At 48.2% G+C, this 19,888-nt stretch overlaps 1 protein-coding gene across 3 annotated transcripts in view; it reads left to right on the forward strand.

Annotated features, from left to right (window-relative positions):
* IFNAR1 (interferon alpha and beta receptor subunit 1) overlaps nucleotides 1-19,888 on the forward strand; it is a 116,088-nt gene that overhangs the window by 44,609 nt on the left and 51,591 nt on the right. For all 3 annotated transcript variants that reach the window (XR_010241572.1, XM_063956466.1, XM_063956467.1), the window contains 3 exons: nucleotides 7,886-8,058; nucleotides 13,628-13,767; nucleotides 16,478-16,628. Coding sequence is in view for 2 of the 3 variants with exons in the window: in XM_063956466.1 (XP_063812536.1) it covers nucleotides 7,886-8,058; nucleotides 13,628-13,767; nucleotides 16,478-16,628 (464 nt within the window). In the remaining variant the exon portion in view is untranslated. The remainder of the gene's footprint in view (nucleotides 1-7,885; nucleotides 8,059-13,627; nucleotides 13,768-16,477; nucleotides 16,629-19,888) is intronic.

The following is a 19,888-nucleotide window of genomic DNA, read 5'->3' on the forward strand; positions in this document are numbered from 1 at the left end:
TTCTGCACTTCCTACAAGTCAGAGGTGACTATGGGCCTAAAATTGGGTTCCATTAAGGTCCAGATTTCGGCTCTATCGATTTTCTTCCAAAATAGAACTGGCTTCACTGCCTGAAGTTCAGACTTTTGTTAAGGGAGTGCTGCATAGTCAACCCCCGTTTGTGCCTCCAGTGGCACCGTGGGATCTCAACGTAGTGTTGGATTTCCTGAAGTCGCATTGAGTTGAGCCACTTAAATCCGTGGAGCTACAATACCTCACGTGGAAAGTGGTCATGCTGTGGGCCGTGGCGTCGGCCAGGCGTGTATCAGAATTGGCGGCTTTGTCATACAAATGCCCTTATCTGTATTCTATATGGATAGGGCGGAATTGAGGACTCGTTCCCAATTCTTTCCTAAGGTGGTATCAGTTTTTCATGTGAACCAACCTATTGTGGTGCCTGCGGCTACTTGGGACTTGGAGGATTCCAAGTTTTCTGGACGTAGTCAGGGCCCTGAAAAGTATATGTTTCCAGGACAGCTGGAGTCAGGAAAACTGACTCGCTATTTATCCTGTATGCACCCAACAAGCTGGGTGCTCCTGCTTCTAAGCAGACTATTGCTCGCTGGATCTGTAGCACGATTCAACTTGCACATTCTGCGGCTGGAATGCCGCACCCTAAATCTGTGAAAGCCCATTCCACGAGGAAAGTGGGCTCTTCTTGGGCGGCTGCCCGAGGGGTCTCGGCTTTACAAATTTGCCGAGCTGTTACTTGGTCGGGTTAAAACACTCTTGCAAGAGTCTACAAGTTTGATACCCTGGCTGAGGAGGACCTAGAGTTTGCTCATTCGGTGCTGCAGAGTCATCCGCACTCTCCCTCCCGTTTGGGAGCTTTGGTATAATCCCCATGGTCCTTACGGAGTCCCAGCATCCACTTAGGACGTTAGAGAAAAAAAGATTTTACTCACCGGTAAATCTATTTCTCGTAGTCCGTAGTGGATGCTGGGCGCCCATCCCAAGTGCGGATTGTCTGCAATACTTGTATATAGTTATTGCCTAACTAAAGGGTTATTGTTGAGCCATCTGTTGAGAGGCTCAGTTATATTTCATACTGTTAACTGTGTATAGTATCACGAGTTATACGGTGTGATTGGTGTGGCTGGTCTGAGTCTTACCCGGGATTCAAAATCCTTCCCTATTGTGTCAGCTCTTCCGGGCACAGTATCCTAACTGAGGTCTGGAGGAGGGTCATAGTGGGAGGAGCCAGTGCACACCAGGTAGTCCTAAAGCTTTCTTTAGTTGTGCCCAGTCTCCTGCGGAGCCGCTAATCCCCATGGTCCTTACGGAGTCCCAGCATCCACTACGGACTACGAGAAATAGATTTACCGGTGAGTAAAATCTTATTTCTCTGACGTCCTAGTGGATGCTGGGAACTCCGTAAGGACCATGGGGAATAGCGGGCTCCGAAGGAGGCTGGGCACTCTAGAAAGATTTATGACTACCTGGTGTGCACTGGCTCCTCCCACTATGACCCTCCTCCAAGCCTCAGTTAGATCTTGTGCCCGGCCGAGGTTGGATGCACACTAGGGGCTCTCCTGAGCCCTTAGAAAGAAAGTATAGATTTAGGTTTTTTATTTTCAGTGAGACCTGCTGGCAACAGGCTCACTGCAGCGAGGGACTAAGGGGAGAAGAAGCGAACTCGCCTGCTTGCAGCCGGATTGGGCTTCTTAGGATACTGGACACCATTAGCTCCAGAGGGATCGACCGCAGGCCCAGTCCTTGGTGTTCGGTCCCGGAGCCGCGCCGCCGTCCCCCTTACAGAGCCAGAAGCAAGAAGAGGTCCGGAAAAACGGCGGCAGAAGACATCAGTCTTCACCAAGGTAGCGCACAGCACTGCAGCTGTGCGCCATTGCTCCTCATACACACTTCACACTCCGGTCACTGAGGGTGCAGGGCGCTTGGGGGGGGGCGCCCTGAGCAGCAATAAAAACACCTTGGCTGGCAAAAATACCACAATATATAGCCCCAGAGGCTATATATGTGGTAAATACCCCTGCCAGAATCCAGAAAAAAGCGGGAGAATAGGCCGCGGAAAAGGGGCGGAGCTATCTCCCTCAGACACACTGGCGCCATTTTCTCTTCACAGTGCAGCTGGAAGAAAGCTCCCCAGGCTCTCCCCTGTAGTTTTCAGGCTCAAAGGGTTAAAAAGAGAGGGGGGGCACTAAATTTAGGCGCAATATTGTATATACAAGCAGCTATAGGGGAAAATTCACTCAGTTATAGTGTTAATCCCCTCATTATATAGCGCTCTGGTGTGTGCTGGCATACTCTCTCTCTGTCTCCCCAAAGGGCTTTGTGGGTCCTGTCCTCAGTCAGAGCATTCCCTGTGTGTGTGCGGTGTGTCGGTACAGCTTTGTCGACATGTTTGAGGAGGAGGCTTATATAGTGACGGAGCAGATGCCGATAAATGTGATGTCGCCCCCTGTGGGGCCGACACCAGAGTGGATGGTTAGGTAAAAGGTATTAACCGACAGTGTCAACTCCTTACATAAAAGGGTGGATGACGTAACAGCTGTGGGACAGCCGGCTTCTCAGCCCGTGCCTGCCCAGGCGTCTCAAAGGCCATCAGGGGCTCAAAAACGCCCGCTTATTCAGATGGCAGACATAGATGTCGACACGGAGTCTGACTCCAGTGTCGACAAGGTTGAGACATATACACAATCCACTAGGAACATCCGTGACTTGATCCCGGCAATTAAAAAAAAAATAAAAAAAAAATGTGTTACACATTTCTGACATTAACCTCTAAAAATGGGTTTTTATGTTTGGGGAGAAAAAGCAGGCAGTGTTTTGTTCCCCCATCAGTTGAATGAATGAAGTGTGTGAAAAGCGTGGGTTCCCCCTGATAAGAAACTGGTAATTTCTAAAAAGTTACTGATGGCGTACCTTTTCCCGCCAGAGGATAAGTTACGCTGGGAGATATCCCCTAGGGTGGATAAGGCGCTCACACGGTTGTCAAAATAGGTGGCACTGCCGTTTTAGGAACGGCCACTTTGAAGGTACCTGTTGATAAAAAGCAGGAGGCTATCCTGAAGTCTGTATTTACACACTCAGGTACTAGACTGAAACCTGCAGAGCGTGCTGCTGCAGCGTGGTCGGTGACCCTGTCAAACATACTAGTTTGCTAACATGAGAACATATTAAAGACGTCGTCTTGTATATGAGGGATGCACAGAGGGATATTTTGCCGGCTGGCATCCAAAATGAATGTAATGTCCATTCTGTCAGGAGGGTATTAGAGACCTGTCACTGGACAGGTGATGCTGACCTTAAAAGGCGCATAGAGATTCTGCCTTATAAGGGTGAGGAATTATTTGGGGATGGTCTCTGGGACCTCGTATCCGCAGCAACAGCTGGGAAGAAATATTTTTACCTCAGTTTTCCTCACAGACTAAGAAAGCACTGTATTATCAGGTACAGTCCTTTCGGCTTCAGTAAAGCAAGCGGGTCAAAGGCGCTTCCTTTCTGTACAAAGACAAGGGAAGAGGGAAAAAGCTGCACCAGTCAGCCTGTTCCCAGAATCATAATTCTTCTCTTGCTTCCTCTGAGTCCACAGCATGACGCGGGGGCTCCACAGGTGTAGCCAGGTACGGTGGGGGGCCGTCTCAAAAATTTCAGCGATCAGTGCGCTCGCTCACAGGTGGATCCCTGTTTCATTCAAGTAGTATTTCAGGGGTACAAGCTGGAATTCGAGATGTCTTCCCCCCGCCGTTTCCTCAAATATGCCTTGCCGACAACTCCCTCAGGCAGGGAGGCTGTGCTAGAGGCAATTAATAAGCTGTATTTCCAGCAGGTAATACTTAAGGTGCCCCTACTTCAACAAGGACGGGGTTACTATTCCACACGGTTTGGGGTACCGAAACCGCATGGTTCGGTGTGACCCTTCTTTATATTTAAAATCCTTGAACACATGCAATTCAAGTTCAAGATGGAATCGCTCAGGGCAGTTATTGCAAGCCTGGACGAGGGGGATTACATGGTATCCCGGGACATCAAGGATGCTTACCTGCATGTCCCTATTTACTATCCTCGTCAGGAGTACCTCAGATTTGTGGTACAGGATTACCATTACCAAGTCCAGACTCTGCCGTTTGGACTGTACATGGCACCGAGGGTGTTACCAAGGTAATGGGCGGAATGATGATACTCCTTCGAAAAAGGGGAGTTTTAATTATCCCGTACTTGGACAATCTCCTTATAAGGGCGAGGTCCAAGGAGCAGTTGCTAGTCGGGGTAGCACTATTTTGGAAAGTGCTACAACAGCACGGTTGGATTCTAAACAGTCCAGAGTCACAGCTGGTTCCTACGACACGTCTACTGTTCCTGGGGATGGTTCTGGACACAGACCAGAAATAAGTGTTTCTCCCGGAGGAGAAAGCCAAGGAGCTGTCATCTCTAGTCAGAGACCTCCTGAAGCCAAAACAGTTATCGGTGCATCATTGCACGCGAGTCCTGGGAAAAATGATAGCTTCCTACGAAGCAATCCCATTCGGCAGGTTCCATGCAAGAACTTTTCAGGGGGACCTGTTAGACAAGTGGTCCGGGTCGCATCTTCAGATGCATTAGGCTGATAACCCTGTCTCCAAGGACCAGGGTATCTCTACTGTAGTGGCTGCAGAGTGCCCATCTTCAAGAGGGCCGCAGGTTCGACATACAGGACTAGGTACTAGTGACCATGGATGCCAGCCTTTGAGGCTGGGGGGCAGTCACACAGGGAAGAAACTTCCAGGAACTTTGGTCAAGTCAGGTGACTTCCCTACATAAATATTCTGGAACAGAGGGCCATTTACAATGCCCTGAGTCAGGCAAGGCCTCTGCTTCAAAACCAGCCGGTCCTGATCCAATCAGGCAACATCACGGCAGTCGCCCATGTAAACCAACAGGGCGGCACAAGAAGCAGGATGGCGATGGCAGAAGCCACAAGGATTCTCCGATGGGCGGAAAATCATGTGTTAGCACTGTCAGCAGTGTTCATTCCCGGAGTGGACAACTGGGAAGCAGATCTTCTCAGCAGACACGACTTCCACCCGAGAGTGTGGGGACTTCATCCAGAAGTCTTCCAAAGCCACAGGTGGACATGAAGGCGTCCCGCCTCAACAAAAAGCTATAAAAGATATTGCGCCAGGTCAAGGGACCTTCAGGCGATAGCTGTGGACACTCTGGTAACACCGTGGGTGTACCAGTCGTTTTATGTGTTCCCCCCTCTGCCTCTCATACCAAAGGTACTGAGAATAATAAGAAGGCGAGGAGTAAGAATGATACTCGTGGTTCCGGATTGGCCAAGCAGAGCCTGGTACCCAGAACTTCACTTACCGCGGCTACGTTTTGATGGCATGGCGGTTGAACGCCGGATCCTAAAGGAAAAGGGCATTCCGGAGGAAGTCATTCCTACGCTGATTCAAGCCAGGAAAGATGTAACTGCAAAACATTATCACCGCATATGGCGGAAATATGTTGCTTGGTGTGAGGCCAAAAAAGGCCCCAACAGAGGAATTTCAACTAGGTCGATTTCTGCATTTCCTACAAGCAGGAGTGTCTATGGGCCTAAAATTAGGCTCCATTAAGATACAGATCTCGGCTCTGTCGATTTTCTTCCAGAAAGCATTAGCTTCAGTACCTGAAGTTCAGACATTGTAAAAGGAGTGCTGCATATTCAGCCCCCGGTTGTGCCTCCAGTGGCACCTTGGGATCTCAACGTGGTGTTGAGTTTCTTAAAATCACATTGGTTTGAACCACTAAAAACCGTGGATCTAAAATATCTCACGTTGAAAGTGGTCATGTTATTGGCCTTGGTTTCGGCCAGGCGTGTATCAGAATTGGCGGCTTTGTCATATAAAAGTCCTTCCTGATTTTCCATATGGATAGGGCAGAATTGAGGACTCGTCCCCAGTTTCTCCCTAAGGTGGTATCAGCTTTTCACTTGAACCAACCTATTGTGGTGCCTGCGGCTACTAGGGACTTGGAGGATTCCAAGTTACTGGACGTAGTCAGGGCCTTGAAAAATTATGTTTCCAGGACGGCTAGAGTCAGGAAAATTGACTCGCTATTTATCCTGTATGCACCCAACAGGCTGGGTGCTCCTGCTTCTAAGCAGACTATCGCTCGCTGGATCTGTGACACGATTCAGCAGGCGCATTCTGCGACTGGACTGCCGCATCTTAAATCAGTGAAAGCCCATTCCACAGGGAAGGTGGGCTCATCTTGGGCGGCTGCCCGAGGGGTCTCGGCTTTACAACTTTGCCGAGCTGTTACTTGGTCAGGGGCAAACACGTTTGCAAAATTCTACAAAATTGATACCATGGCTGAGGAGGACCTGGAGTTCTCTCATTCGGTGCTGCAGAGTAACCCGCACTCTCCCGCCCGTTTGGGAGCTTTGGTATAATCCCCATGGTCCTTACGGAGTTCCCAGCATCCACTAGGACGTCAGAGAAAATAAGATTTTACTCACCGGTAAATCTATTTCTCGTAGTCCGTAGTGGATGCTGGGCGCCCATCCCAAGTGCGGATTGTCTGCAATACTTGTATATAGTTATTGCCTAACTAAAGGGTTATTGTTGAGCCATCTGTTGAGAGGCTCAGTTATATTCATACTGTTAACTGGGTATAGTATCACGAGTTATACGGTGTGATTGGTGTGGCTGGTATGAGTCTTACCCGGGATTCAAAATCCTTCCTTATTATGTCACCTCGTCCGGGCACAGTGTCCTAACTGAGGCTTGGAGGAGGGTCATAGTGGGAGGAGCCAGTGCACACCAGGTAGTCATAAATCTTTCTAGAGTGCCCAGCCTCCTTCGGAGCCCGCTATTCCCCATGGTCCTTACGGAGTTCCCAGCATCCACTACGGACTACGAGAAATAGATTTACCGGTGAGTAAAATCTTATTTTTTTATAATACTCCCTACAGTGCGGTGTCTAGAGTATCAGTCCTTCTTCTAATGTACGGAAAATGTGTCATTATTTTCTTACTGACCTGTAATAATGATCTTGTCACATCACCAGCTGCCTCTTGTGAGGTTTATACGATTTGCAGAACTTAGATCTAGAATACAATAATGGTTTCCAAAAATAATAACAACACATTTCAAGAAACATTTTGTAAATTGGAGGAATTTTACTTCACATGTGCCCCTTAAGGTGGGTACACACTGATAGATATATCTGCAGATCAATTGATCTGCAGATATACCTATGGACGGATCGAGCAGTGTGTTCAGCATACACACTGCTCGATTTGTCGGGGACTGACGTCATGAACTGGGCGGGCGTGTACAAACGCCCGCCCAGTTCAGCTGTCAATCACCGCCGGCCGCCGCAGCATGTGTATGGGCGGTCGGTCGACCGCCCCGTACACACACAGCGACGCGCCAATATATCGGTTGATATATTGGCCGTCGGCTGTGCTGCGGACCCAACGCAATACGTCTGTGAACGACGTATCGACCGTACACACTGGCCGACAGTCCCGCAATATATCGGCCGTTCAAGAGAACGGCCGATATATCGACCAGTGTGTACGAGCCTTTAGAATGCTGAACACTCAGCGGTAATTGAACACATTTAGACACTGAGACATTGGGAGCCAATTAACCTACCATTTATATTTTTGGATTGTGGGAGGAAACCCACGCAAGTACGGGGAGAATATACAAACTCCACACAGTTAGGGCCATGGTGGGAATTGAACCCATGACCTCAGTGCTGTGAGGCAGTAATGCTCACCATTACACCATCCATGCTGCCCACATTTCAGGTATATGTAATGGATTACTGAAGTCAGACTTACAGCTATAGATAAAATAGACAGTCGTGTTTTATGCTCCAACTGATGGCGTTTTATATTGCTCTAAAGGTCTGGAACAGCAGCCCGCATAGTCCATTGGTGCAATCACACTGACGCCTGCGTATGTAATATGCCCCCGGAACTACTGGATTACAGTCAAAATTACACTCTTCATGTCAGAGGTGAAACTCCGCACGGACACAGCCGATATAACGCTATAGACTTCCATCCAAGGAGTGTTGGTAAGCAAGTTGTAATTCAATACACCGTCCTTTCTTTTATGCACCTTCACCAATATGTTTCATTCTGAGAAAACACTCCCATCGTGTTAGTGACATTCGCCATTAAGGCTATCCGGATGATAGGTCGACAGTCAATAGGTCATCCCCATATGGTCGACATGCATTAGATCGACATGGGCAAAAGGTCAGCATGTAAAAGGTCGACAATGCTTAATGTCAACATGTTTAAAAGGTCAAACACCAAAGGTTTTTTCTTTTTAAAACCCCAAAAAACGCCTTGACCATTTTTGTGTTGAGCATTTCCATGTCGACCTTTTGTACCTCATGACCTTTTCGGGTTTCTACCTTTCCCGAGTCAACCAAATGATCCTGTTGACCTTTTGAACCTGTCGACAATATGGGGTCGGCCTAATTATAGGCGACCTAATGATCCACACCCGCCAATAATAACCCATTCTCGGGGCTCAGTAAATGTATAGACTTTTCCCTGGAGACTCTGAGGTGAGGGCATTCAGTCTCCTCGTCCTGCACTCTGAACATTGTGGCTGTGGCTCTCTCTTAGGACATGGGGGCCGATGTATCAAATGATCTGGTTTTAGCCCGTAAAGCAGAGGTGTTCAATATGCTGTTCCATATATGATGCAGCAGCAAAAGTTAAAGCAATGTGCAGTTTTGATGGTGACCAGGGGCATCGGAATGGGGGGGCCAAAGGCCAGCTCGCCCCCCACAAAAATAAGGAAGGCGTTTATCCACTATAGTAGAGGAGCGGCAGACGGTCAGGTGAAATACCGCTGCCACACTATACAGCTGACGTGCAGCAGCAGCTCTGAAGATTCTTCATCGCACCGCCACACTGTGTGGTCCCGGACTCCTCCCCCGTAGTGGCTCCACTTCCTCCTCCCAGTGGTTCTGACTGGAAACCCCCTGCAGCCACGGATGATGTAGTGGAAGGGGGGGGGGGGGGGAGGGGGTAGACCAAGCCTGGCCTAGCCTGCGCTCCCCCTATCCTGCTTGCTCTGGCCCGGCTCCCAGTGGCAGTGCCGCGATTTGCGGCTATTTAGGGGGCGGGGCCTAATGCCGTGAAGTGCCCACCCCCATAAAATACCTGTTCCGTAATGTAGTATGGTAGTGTATCTTTGGCTGGCTTCCCTTTTATCTCCCTCTCTGTCTCTCTCCTCTCTCTCTCTCTCTCTCTCTCTCTCTCTCTCTCTCTCTCTCTGTCTGTCTCTCTCTCTGTCTCTCTCCTCTCTCTCTCTCTGTCTGTCTGTCTCTCTCTCTCCATCTCCAGACCAGGTGACAGTGTAACGGGGAAGGGTGGGGGGGGGGGGGGGGGGGGGTGGAGTGGACGGTGAGGCGCAACTCTCTCTCCTCCCTCTCTGTGTCTCTCTCTCTGGGCCTAATTCAGACCTGATCATAGATGTGCTAATTTTAGCAAATCTGCGATCAGCTTCCCTGACATGCGGGGGTACGCTCAGCACAGGGTAGTCCGCCCTGCATGTCAGGCCCTGCCCCGTCGCATAAGTACAAAAGCATCACACAGCGGCGATGCTTTTGTACTTGATGAGTAGCTCCCAGCCAGCGCAGCTCCTGCTCGCTGGCAGGGAGCTACTCGTCGCTGTCCGGGTCGCAGCGGTTGCATGTGACGTCATGCAGCCACCACGGCCCGCCCCCCGCACAGTCCGAGCACATCTGCGTTGGCCAGACCGCTCCCCTAAAACGGCGGCCAAAAACCGTTGGACTGCCCCCTCCCGCCGGGCGTACATGACAGCAGTGTGTGTTGATGCTACCTGCATGAGAGAGCACATCACGGCAGGACACTTGCCGGCCACCGCAACTCACCCAGCGGCAATGCCGAGACCGGACAGTTTAAATCCACCGCACAAGAGCGATCTGCCTGCATTCCTGGCCGCCACAATTACAGAGATGGGGAGAAGAACAGGAGGAATCCATCCTCCTGCACTAAGGTACATCCTCCGAGTCACTCTGCCCTGAGACCTGACTGACAGCATCCAGCCCACACGCAGCACGCTGACTGCAGGGACCTTCCCCTACCATGTCACTAGAGGACTACCCATACCCCCACCCTTTCTGCTCTGTGTGTGGTCTCATGCTGATTGTTACACACACTGTCATTTAGATTTAGTGCAGCTGGGGCCCATGTATCATGTATTGCATGCTGCATGCTATCTGGGAGGGATCTTACCTCCCTGGATGTATAATGCGGCACAGGCATGGACAGGGGCTCCCTGCGATGTGCTGTGCTATCTGCCGGGACTTCTGCGTATGCACGCTCCACTCAGACCGCACACGCACAGGGCTTACTTCGGGGGAGGGTTCCAGGGGATCCCTCTGCCTGGCCAGCAATGCGTAGCCCATAGGCTACAAAGGGCTGAATGGCAGTAGCTGCAGGGAATAATACCGGGAATGCTTTACGTTCCGGATATTCCATCGCATCCCTCATAGAAACCTGTAAGGGATACGGCTGCGGACGACAATGGAGGGATCTCCGATACCTACTGTGATCCCTCCTTCATACATTCAGTAGATCCCTAATATTTGCGGGTAACTTTCGCGGATATAGCCGCAAATATGCTTTGATAAATGAACCCCTTAACCCCATGCTACACATTGCCATGGACAAAGCTGACTTCCCAACAGGTTCATATTTATCAAGTATTCTAGCACCTCTCCTCTAACCCCCTAACCCTCCCATCCCGCAGCCTAACCCCAACCTCTCCCATAGTTTTTCTACCACAAAGTTCTACTTACGCCCCTGCCTCACACTGTCCTGCATCAGCCGCCTTGTCATTGCCTATCCTACCCCCCCCCTCCCCCTTAACCCAATGGCCAACACATTTTTGCCGGACCACTGCCTACGGCCTGGGAGCCCGCTAGAGCCCCTGCAGAACCGCTGCCTAGCCGGAGAGACGATGCAGCCTCCTCCTGGAGACCTCCATGGAACTGCTCTCCTGGGCACTTTACATTCTGCTGATGATGATATCACCCCGTCCCCCTCCGTGTATCTCTCTCTCTCCATCTAACTGCTCTCCATGTATCTCTCTCGCTCCATGTGTCTTTCTCCAGGTCTCTCTCTCCGTCTCTCTCTCTCTTCATGTCTCTCTCCATGTGTCTTTCTCCAGGTCTCTCTCTCCATCTCTCTCTCTCTCTCTCTTCATGTCTCTCTCCATGTGTCTCTCTCTCTCTCTCTCCATGTATCTCTCTCTCTCTCCATGTTGCTCTCCATCTCTCTCTCTCTCTCTCTCTCTCTCTCTCTCTCTCTATCTTCATGTCTCTCTCCATGTGCCTCTCTCTCCCCACCTCTCTCTCTCTATTTTTGTTGTAAGGTATAACACAGAGGGGGCGACATTTAGTGATTTAGGGGCGCCAAACTGATATTATATCTTGCCCCCCCCAACCTAAAAATGTTCTGACACCCCTGATGGTGACCATTTATTGGAAAGAATGTGACTTACATTTACGGTATGTTTCCTGCAGTTTGGGTTGCTGATATTATTTAAGTAGAAAGCTTGAACCCCCGACCAACGTGAAGTGTGAGTGTTTTGGCCAAATCCTGATAAAACAGTCCAAAAACGAGCAGATATGCTTGTCATTGATTATCGAATCAGTCAGACTTGCCAGCAGATATCGCACGAAAAGGACCTGATATCATGCAGTGAGTGGTCACAATCGGACTATATTTCCCACGATATTTTGTGACTACGTCATCCTCTTTGTAGGCGGTCATCTGCGAATTATCGACCCACGAGCCTGAAAATCTGCAACTTTTTCATTTCAGTCATTATAGTATGTACCACTGATATCGGGACCTTCCACTGGCAGAACGTTGCGCCGTTCGTTGGTAGGATCGAAAAATCGCTCTAGCATGTAGCTAGTTTTATTCATAATGATTCACTCTCTGGGGCTCATAGAGTTGGACATTTTATTTTTGCATAAAGACTTGCTCTTGCGCACATATGCCGATTTATCCTTGTCTTATGCTTAGGGCTCCTTTGGCTTAGAGAGAAGCGGTAGGAGGAGTGCAGGTGTAGGCATAATACAGCAAAGGTTTGATAACGCGTGTGACTGAGTAAGACCTGGACACAGACGTGTATACACCTGTCAGGGGCTGTATCTTGTGCATAATTTGCAATGATGATGATAGGCAGTCGCTTCTAAAACGCTGATTGGGTCTGGACCCCCCCTTATACTATATAAAGCTTCTGATAGGCTGATTGGGTCTGGACCCCACCCACTTATACTATATAAAGCTTCAGATAGGCTGATTGGGTCTGGACCCCACCCACTTATACTATATAAAGCTTCTGATAGGCTGATTGGGTCTGGACCCCACCCACTTATACTATATAAAGCTACTGATAGGCTGATTGTGTCTGGCCCCACCCACTTATACTATATAAATCATTAGTGTGTCTGCTATACTATGTAGTGGCACACCATCTATTCTCATTACTCAGTTGATCGCATTCTTGCCGCGGCAGGGAAGACTGCATGTGTTTGTATTTAATCGGTACAATTTTTATTTTTTATTTTTTTACTTTATAAAGAGAATGACTTAGCACAATGTCAGATCAGTTTTCCAGGGCACTGATAGAACAAACAGGCATACAACAAGAGAAAAGTAACAACTCAAAGGTAACAAAGGGGGTCATTCCGAGTTGTTCGCTCGTTAGTTTTTTTCGCTATGGAGCGATTAGTCGCAAACTGCGCATGCGCAATGTTCGCAGTGCGCCTGCGCCAAGTAAATTAGCACAAAAGTTTGGTATTTTACTCACGGCCTAACGAAGATTTTTCATCGTTCTGGTGATCGGAGTGTGATTGACAGGAAGTGGGTGTTTCTGGGCGGAAACTTGCCGTTTTATGGGAGTGTGCGGAAAAACGCTGGCGTTTCTGGGAAAAACGCGGGAGTGTCTGAAGAAACGGGGGAGTGTCTGGGCGAACGCTGGATGTGTTTGTGACGTCAAACCAGGAACGAAACTGACTGAACTGATCGCAGTGTAGGAGTAAGTCTCGAGCTACTCAGAAACTGCTAAGAAATTTCTATTCGCAATTCTGCTAATCTTTCGATCGCAATTCTGCTAAGCTAAGATACACTCCCAGAGGGCGGCGGCCTAGCGTGTGCAATGCTGCTAAAAGCAGCTAGCGAGCGAACAACTCGGAATGAGGGCCAAAATACAACCTAGTGCAGAACTGGAGAAATCTAGAGATGCATCCACCAGTAATTCCGTCTTCAACACCAATGCGTTTTACATTTGAGTTTCTAAGCAAAGTGCGTCCAACTCTACATGAACCGCAGACTGCGCCTCCTAAGTATAATTATTTTTCTTTTCTGGCCTGCTTATCATTGTTGCACTACAGTATATGACTGTGGGTAACCCACCACACAGGGTCCTACAGATAACAGACCTACAAATGATCTGTGGTCAGAAATAGCGCCCCCATCTGGTAATGGCCACAGATCGCTTCACATACAGTTTTTACATGTGCCATGTCGTATTACGAATAACCTGATTAGCGCTGTGTTTTCTCTTTGTCTCGGCCTTTTAACCAGAGCTGGAGCCTGCTCCCATTTTATATGTGGATTCTACTCGTGGGATTGTCATAGTTAATATTTCGACTCGGTATACACTATCCGATGATGTGCTTGTCATGTATGTCATAGTTCTCCAGAGCAATGGATCTGACGTGGAGGTAAGTGACCTGAAAATCCTCTGTTCCAGACACTTTAAAATGTAGGCTGTGAATGGCATATAATATATATCATCTTGTACCATTCTGTTTGGAATCCATACAATATTAAACTAAAATTAAATCATCTGCTATTAGAGAGAGCTTTTAATAATGATGGTGATAACTTAATAGACCTGACAATGAAAAGGAGACATCACTTTTCCTATAATAGTCCATCTCTACCAGAGTCTGTATGTGATCAGTTGAGCCTTAGGGGTACATTTACAAAGTGCTGGATTAGGCATTTGCTGACTACAGTTGCACCCTATTTTATCTCACAGGAAAATAACAAATCAGTAGGCACCGAGTTATTTTAAGTTATTAAAGAGTATATACTGTTATAAAATTGATATTTTCCAAATTGTATCCCTACCGTTGACAAGGGCGGCCTCCTTCTTAGCCTTCCAGCTCATACAGAATAATCTATCACGCCCATCCTTCTTATTGTCACCACAGAAATGTGGGTATTTATCTAGAACAAGGGTCTGACCTCCTTGTAGGCGCAGTAATCATGCCTCAGTTATTAATTACCCACACCCTCCTAATCACATTGCTGTAGTATGCTGTTAATTAAAGTAATGCATTGGAAATCACTTCTTATTTTAAAATAATACTAAAGCATTATAAGCAATCGGGCGTAGCCAGAACTTTGTGGGCCCCATAGCAATATTTTGAAGGGGCCCCTGTCCCAATGTTTCTAGAGAGACACTTCTCTGCAGCAGTTGTTATTTTATGCCCTATAACAGTGCCGTAGTTCATTTTCTGAACCATAGTAAAGCCTTATTTAATGTTATGCCCCGTAGTAGTGCCCTAGTTTCTTTTCTGAATCGCAGTAGTGCTTAAATTCACCCTATGTCATATTTCAGAGCTGCCAGTACACATTATGCCGCACAGTACCCCCAATTCACATTATGATATATGCACAGTAGTTCATATTGTGCCTCATTACAGTGCCCCGATTCATATTATATAACATTAAAATGGGCTCCAGTTCATTTTATACCACACTACAATGAGCAGGTCCAGGGTCATACCTAGATATATTGCGGGCCCCAAGGCAAAAGTTTGAAAGGACCCCTACATACCACCCAATGGCGAAAAATGTATATAACACATGTAACTGTGACAGGGAAGGTAGCTCCTCTCAGCTCTGGGCCCCATAGCAGCTGCACTCCCTGCACCTATGGTAGCTACACCCTTGTATATAACACATGTAACTGTGACAGGGAAGGTGGCTCCTCTCAGCTCTGGGCCCCATAGCAGCTGCACTCCCTGCACCTATGGTAGCTACACCCTTGTATATAACACATGTAACTGTGACAGGGAAGGTGGCTCCTCTCAGCTCTGGGCCCCATAGCAGCTGCACTCCCTGCACCTATGGTAGCTACACCCTTGTAAATAACACATGTAACTGTGACAGGGAAGGTGGCTCCTCTCAGCTCTGGGCCCTATAGCAGCTGCACTCCCTGCACCTATGGTATCTACGCCCTTGTATATAACACATGTAACTGTGACAGGGAGGGTGGCCCCTCTCAACTCTGGGCCCCATAGCAGCTGCACTCGCTGCACCTATGGTATCTACGCCCTTGTAAGCAATTAGTTCTTTGGTTGGCAGAACACAACCACCTGGAGTGGATTGTGGCAATCTCCATGAAATGGCACAGTGACCCAAGTTTACAGACCTGACCCATAGTTATATATACATACGTGTCTTTCTGTCTTTCTATCTATCTCTCTCTGTCTGTCTATCTATATCTATCTATCGATCTATCTATCTATCTATCGATCTATCTATCTACATGGCATTCCAGTATTTGTAGAATAACACCAATGTGTTTATTAGGCTTAAAGCATAGCCAAAGATATGTTATATTTACCCTTTATCAATATAAATATGAGAGAGAGAGAGAGAGATGTTATATTTATGATCTTATCTGTATTATATGTTGGTCAGTGAAAGCTGTAGTATACTGAATTACATACTAGAAAGTATTGGTTATATGTTATTCTGGGTACCGGTATGATAGATAGATAGACAGTGTCTAGTTAGACAGTCAATAGATAGACACCATATGTTAGACAGACATTAGGTCGACAGGGTCAAAAGGTCGACAGGGTTAAAAGGTCGACATGAAAAGGTCAAAAGGTCGACATGAAAATGGTCGACATGAAAAAGGTAGACACCATGTTTTTTGCATTTTTCTGGTTTGTGTGGATAGTTTTGTCATCTGGGACCCCCAATTGTAGAAAGGCATACCCTCGTGGGGCTCGCTTCGCTCGTCACGCTTCGGGCTCGGTGGCTCGCTTCGCTCGCCACAAGGTTTATAACCGACTCTATGCCGACATGGATAGAGAAAGTATGAAATAGTCCAAAAACATGTTACATAAAAAAAAACATTTGTCTATCTTTTTTATGTCGACCATTTTCACGTCGACCTTTTGACCTGTCGACCTTTTGTACTGTCTACCTTTTTCATGTCGACCTTTTGACCCTGTCGACCTAATGTCAAACGGATACCGTTGTTCAGGACAGCGGGTGCTTAAGCTTTTATTATATGCTGGTCATTAGGGCTGTGCAATACTGGTACAAGTTGTGTGGTGTCAGTTTATCTGTTGCTGTATTATTTTAGGGCATCATACAACGGTCATCATTTTTCCTTTTGTGTTTTAGACATTTCCCCGCAAATATCCTAAGTATGTGATACCACGTAGTAAGCTTTCACCTGGGGCAACATATTGTGTGAGGGCTCAGTTATTTCATATTATCTCTGGAATGCACAGTCCCTTTAGTCCGGCACGCTGTTTCAGATATCAACCTGAAGGTAAGTTCTTTTTGTATACAAATATACAGTATATAAAACTGAGCATAGTGTGTTTCACAGTGTACGTGCTCCCTTAGGATTCAAATAAAAAAATATATTCTAGCACGTTGCATGAAATTAAATATAATTTCTTATTCGTCCTTGAGGATGCTGGGGACTCCAAAAGGACCATGGGGTATAGACGGGATCCGCAGGAGACATGGGCACTTTAAGACTTTAAATGGGTGTGAACTGGCTCCTCCCTCTATGCCCCTCCTCCAGACCTCAGTTAGATTCTGTGCCCAGAGGAGACTGGTTGAACACTAGGGGAGCTCTACTGAGTTTCTCTAAAAAGTACTTTTCTTAGGTTTATTATTTTCAGGGAGCACTGCTGGCAACAGGCTCCCTGCTTCGTGGGACTGAGGGGAGAGAAGCAGACCTACTTCTGTGAGTTCAAAGGCTCTGCTTCTTAGGCTACTGGACACCATTAGCTCCAATGGGTCTGATCACTTGGTGCGAGCTGCTTGTTCCCGGAGCCGCGTCGCCGTCCCCCTCACAGAGCCTGAAGAGAGAAGCCGGTTGAGTAGTAGAAGCAAGAAGACTTCAAAGGCGGCAGAAGACTTCAGATCTTCCTGAGGTACCGTGCAGCGGTCGCGCTGCGCGCCATTGCTCCCTCATACAAGCGGCACTATATGGGTGCAGGGCACAGGGGGGGCTTCCTGGGCAGCAATAAAACCTCACTTTTGAGACTGGCATGACAGTATACATTGCATAGGCAATGTATACAGACCCCCGCCAGTATAAATAAAAGCGGGACCGAATCGCGCCATGTAGGGGGCGGGGCTTCCTCCTTCAGCTCTAACCAGCGCCATTTTCTCCACAGCTTGCTGCAGAGACGCTTCTCCTGGCCCTTCACTGCTGTACACAAGTAACAGGGTGCACGAAACGAGGGGGGGGGGCATGAAAATTTGGTGTTGATTACTTGGTATAAAAGCGCTTACAGGTCTGGGGCATTATTTAATTCCTTCAGACCGGTGAGGCGCTGGGTGTGAGCTGGCAAACTCCCTTTCTGTCTCTCTGAAGGTCCTTACTGTGGGTCTGTCCCCTATAGCCCAGTGTGTTTGGGGGTGTCGGTACGCGTGTGTCGACATGTCTGAGGTTGAAGGCTCTTCCAAGGAGGAGGCTGGTGTGGGAGCTGAACAGAATGGGAGTGACTCCGTCGGCACCGCCGACTGCTGATTGGGTAGATATGTGGATTGTTTTAAATGCAAGTGTGGCTTTATTGCATAAGAGGTTAGACAAATCTGAGTCTCAGAACCAAGCATGGAGACTCCATGGAAGATGTTTTGTCACAATCTCAGACCTCCTCAGGGTCACAGAAACGTTCATTTACCCAGATAGCAGACACAGATACCGACACGGATTCCGACTCCAGTGTCCACTATAATGATGCCAAGTTAAATCCTAAGGTGACTAAGAGTATTCAGTACATGATTGTGGCAATTAAAGATGTGTTACATATCACAGAAGACCCCACTGTCCCTGACACAAGGGTCTGTATGTTTAAGGGAAAGAAACCTGAGGTAATGTTTCCTCCCTCTCATGAACTAAACGCTCTTTTTGAAAAAGCTTGTGAGTCTCCTGACAAGAGACTGCAGATTCCCAGGAGAATTGCTATGGCGTATCCTTTTTCCTCACAGGATAGGTTACGGTGGGAATCCTCACCCACGGTGGACAAAGCTCTGGCGCGTTTGTCCAAGAAGGTGCCGCTACCGTCCCCTGACACGGCGGCCCTAAAGGATCCTGCGGATAGACACCCTGGATAGGGATAGCGTGCTTTTGACGCTGGGTCACATCAGGGACGCAGCGATATATCTAAGGGAGGCGGAGAGAGATATTGGCCTCTTGGGATCAAGGGCCAATGCCATGGCAATCTCGGCTAGGAGGGCATTGTGGACTCATCAATGGAATGGTGATGCTGACTCTAAAAAGGCTATGGAGGCTCTGCCCTTCAAAGGTGAAGTTTTGTTTGGTGAGGGCCTCGTGGACCTGGTTTCTACAGGTACCGCGGGTAAGTCTTTTTTGCCTTTTGTCCCTCCACAGCAAAAGAAAACGCCTCAATACCAGATGCAGTCCTTTCGGTCTCATAAATTCAGGAAAGGATGTGGATCCTCCTTCCTCGCGGCCAGAGGTAAGGGAAGAGGAAAAAGATCGCCGGCTGTGGCAAGCTCCCAGAAGCAGAAGTCCTCCCCGGCTTCTACCAAATCCACCGCATGACGCTGGGGCTCCGCTGCGGGAGTCCGCACCGGTGGGGGCACATCTTCAGCTCTTCGGTCAAGTCTGGGTTCGCTCGGGCCTGGATCCTTGGGTGCTGGAAATTGTGACCCAAGGATACAAACTGGAGTTCCAAGACGTGCCTCCACACCGATTTTTCAAATCGGCCTTACCAGTTTCTCATCCAGAGAGAGAGGTAGTGTGTGCTGCAATACAAAAGCTGTGTCAACAGCAAGTCATTGTCACGTTTCCCCTGTTACAACAGGGGAAAGGGTTTTATTCAACCCTGTTCGTGGTCCCGAAGCCGGATGGCTCGGTTAGACCGATTCTGAACTTAAAATCCTTCAACCTGTATTTAAAAAGATTCAAGTTCAAGATGGAATCTCTCCGGGCTGTGATCTCCAGTCTGGAGGGGGGGGGGATTTTATGGTGTCAGTCGACATAAAGGATGCATACCTACATGTCCCCATATATCCTCCTCATCAGGCGATCCTAAGGTTCGCTGTTCAGGATTGTCACTACCAATTTCAGACGTTGCCGTTTGGTTTTTCCACGGCCCCGAGGATTTTCACCAAAGTAATGGCGGAAATGATGGTGCTCCTGCGCAAGCAAGGGGTCACAATTATCTCATACTTGGACGATCTCCTGATAAAGGCGAGATCAAGGGAGCAGTTACTAAAAAGCGTTGCGCTCTCCTTGAAGGTGCTGCAACAACATGGCTGGCTCCTAAATTTACCAAAGTCGCAGTTGATTCCGACAACTCGGCTGTCGTTTTTGGCCATGATTCTGGACACGGAACTGCAGAGGATTTTTCTCCCGTTGGAAAAGGCTCAGGAACTCCAGAACATGGTCAAGGAACTTCTGAAACCGCCAAGAGTGTCGATTCATCACTGCACTTGAGTGCTGGGGAAAATGGTGGCGGCCTATGAGGCCATTCAGTTTGGCAGGTTCCATGCAAGAACTTTTCAGTGGGACCTGCTGGACAAGTGGTCCGGGTCCCATCTGCA

Source organism: Pseudophryne corroboree, chromosome 2 (genome assembly GCF_028390025.1).
Source record: "Pseudophryne corroboree isolate aPseCor3 chromosome 2, aPseCor3.hap2, whole genome shotgun sequence".
Classification (NCBI taxonomy): Eukaryota; Metazoa; Chordata; class Amphibia; order Anura; family Myobatrachidae; genus Pseudophryne; species Pseudophryne corroboree.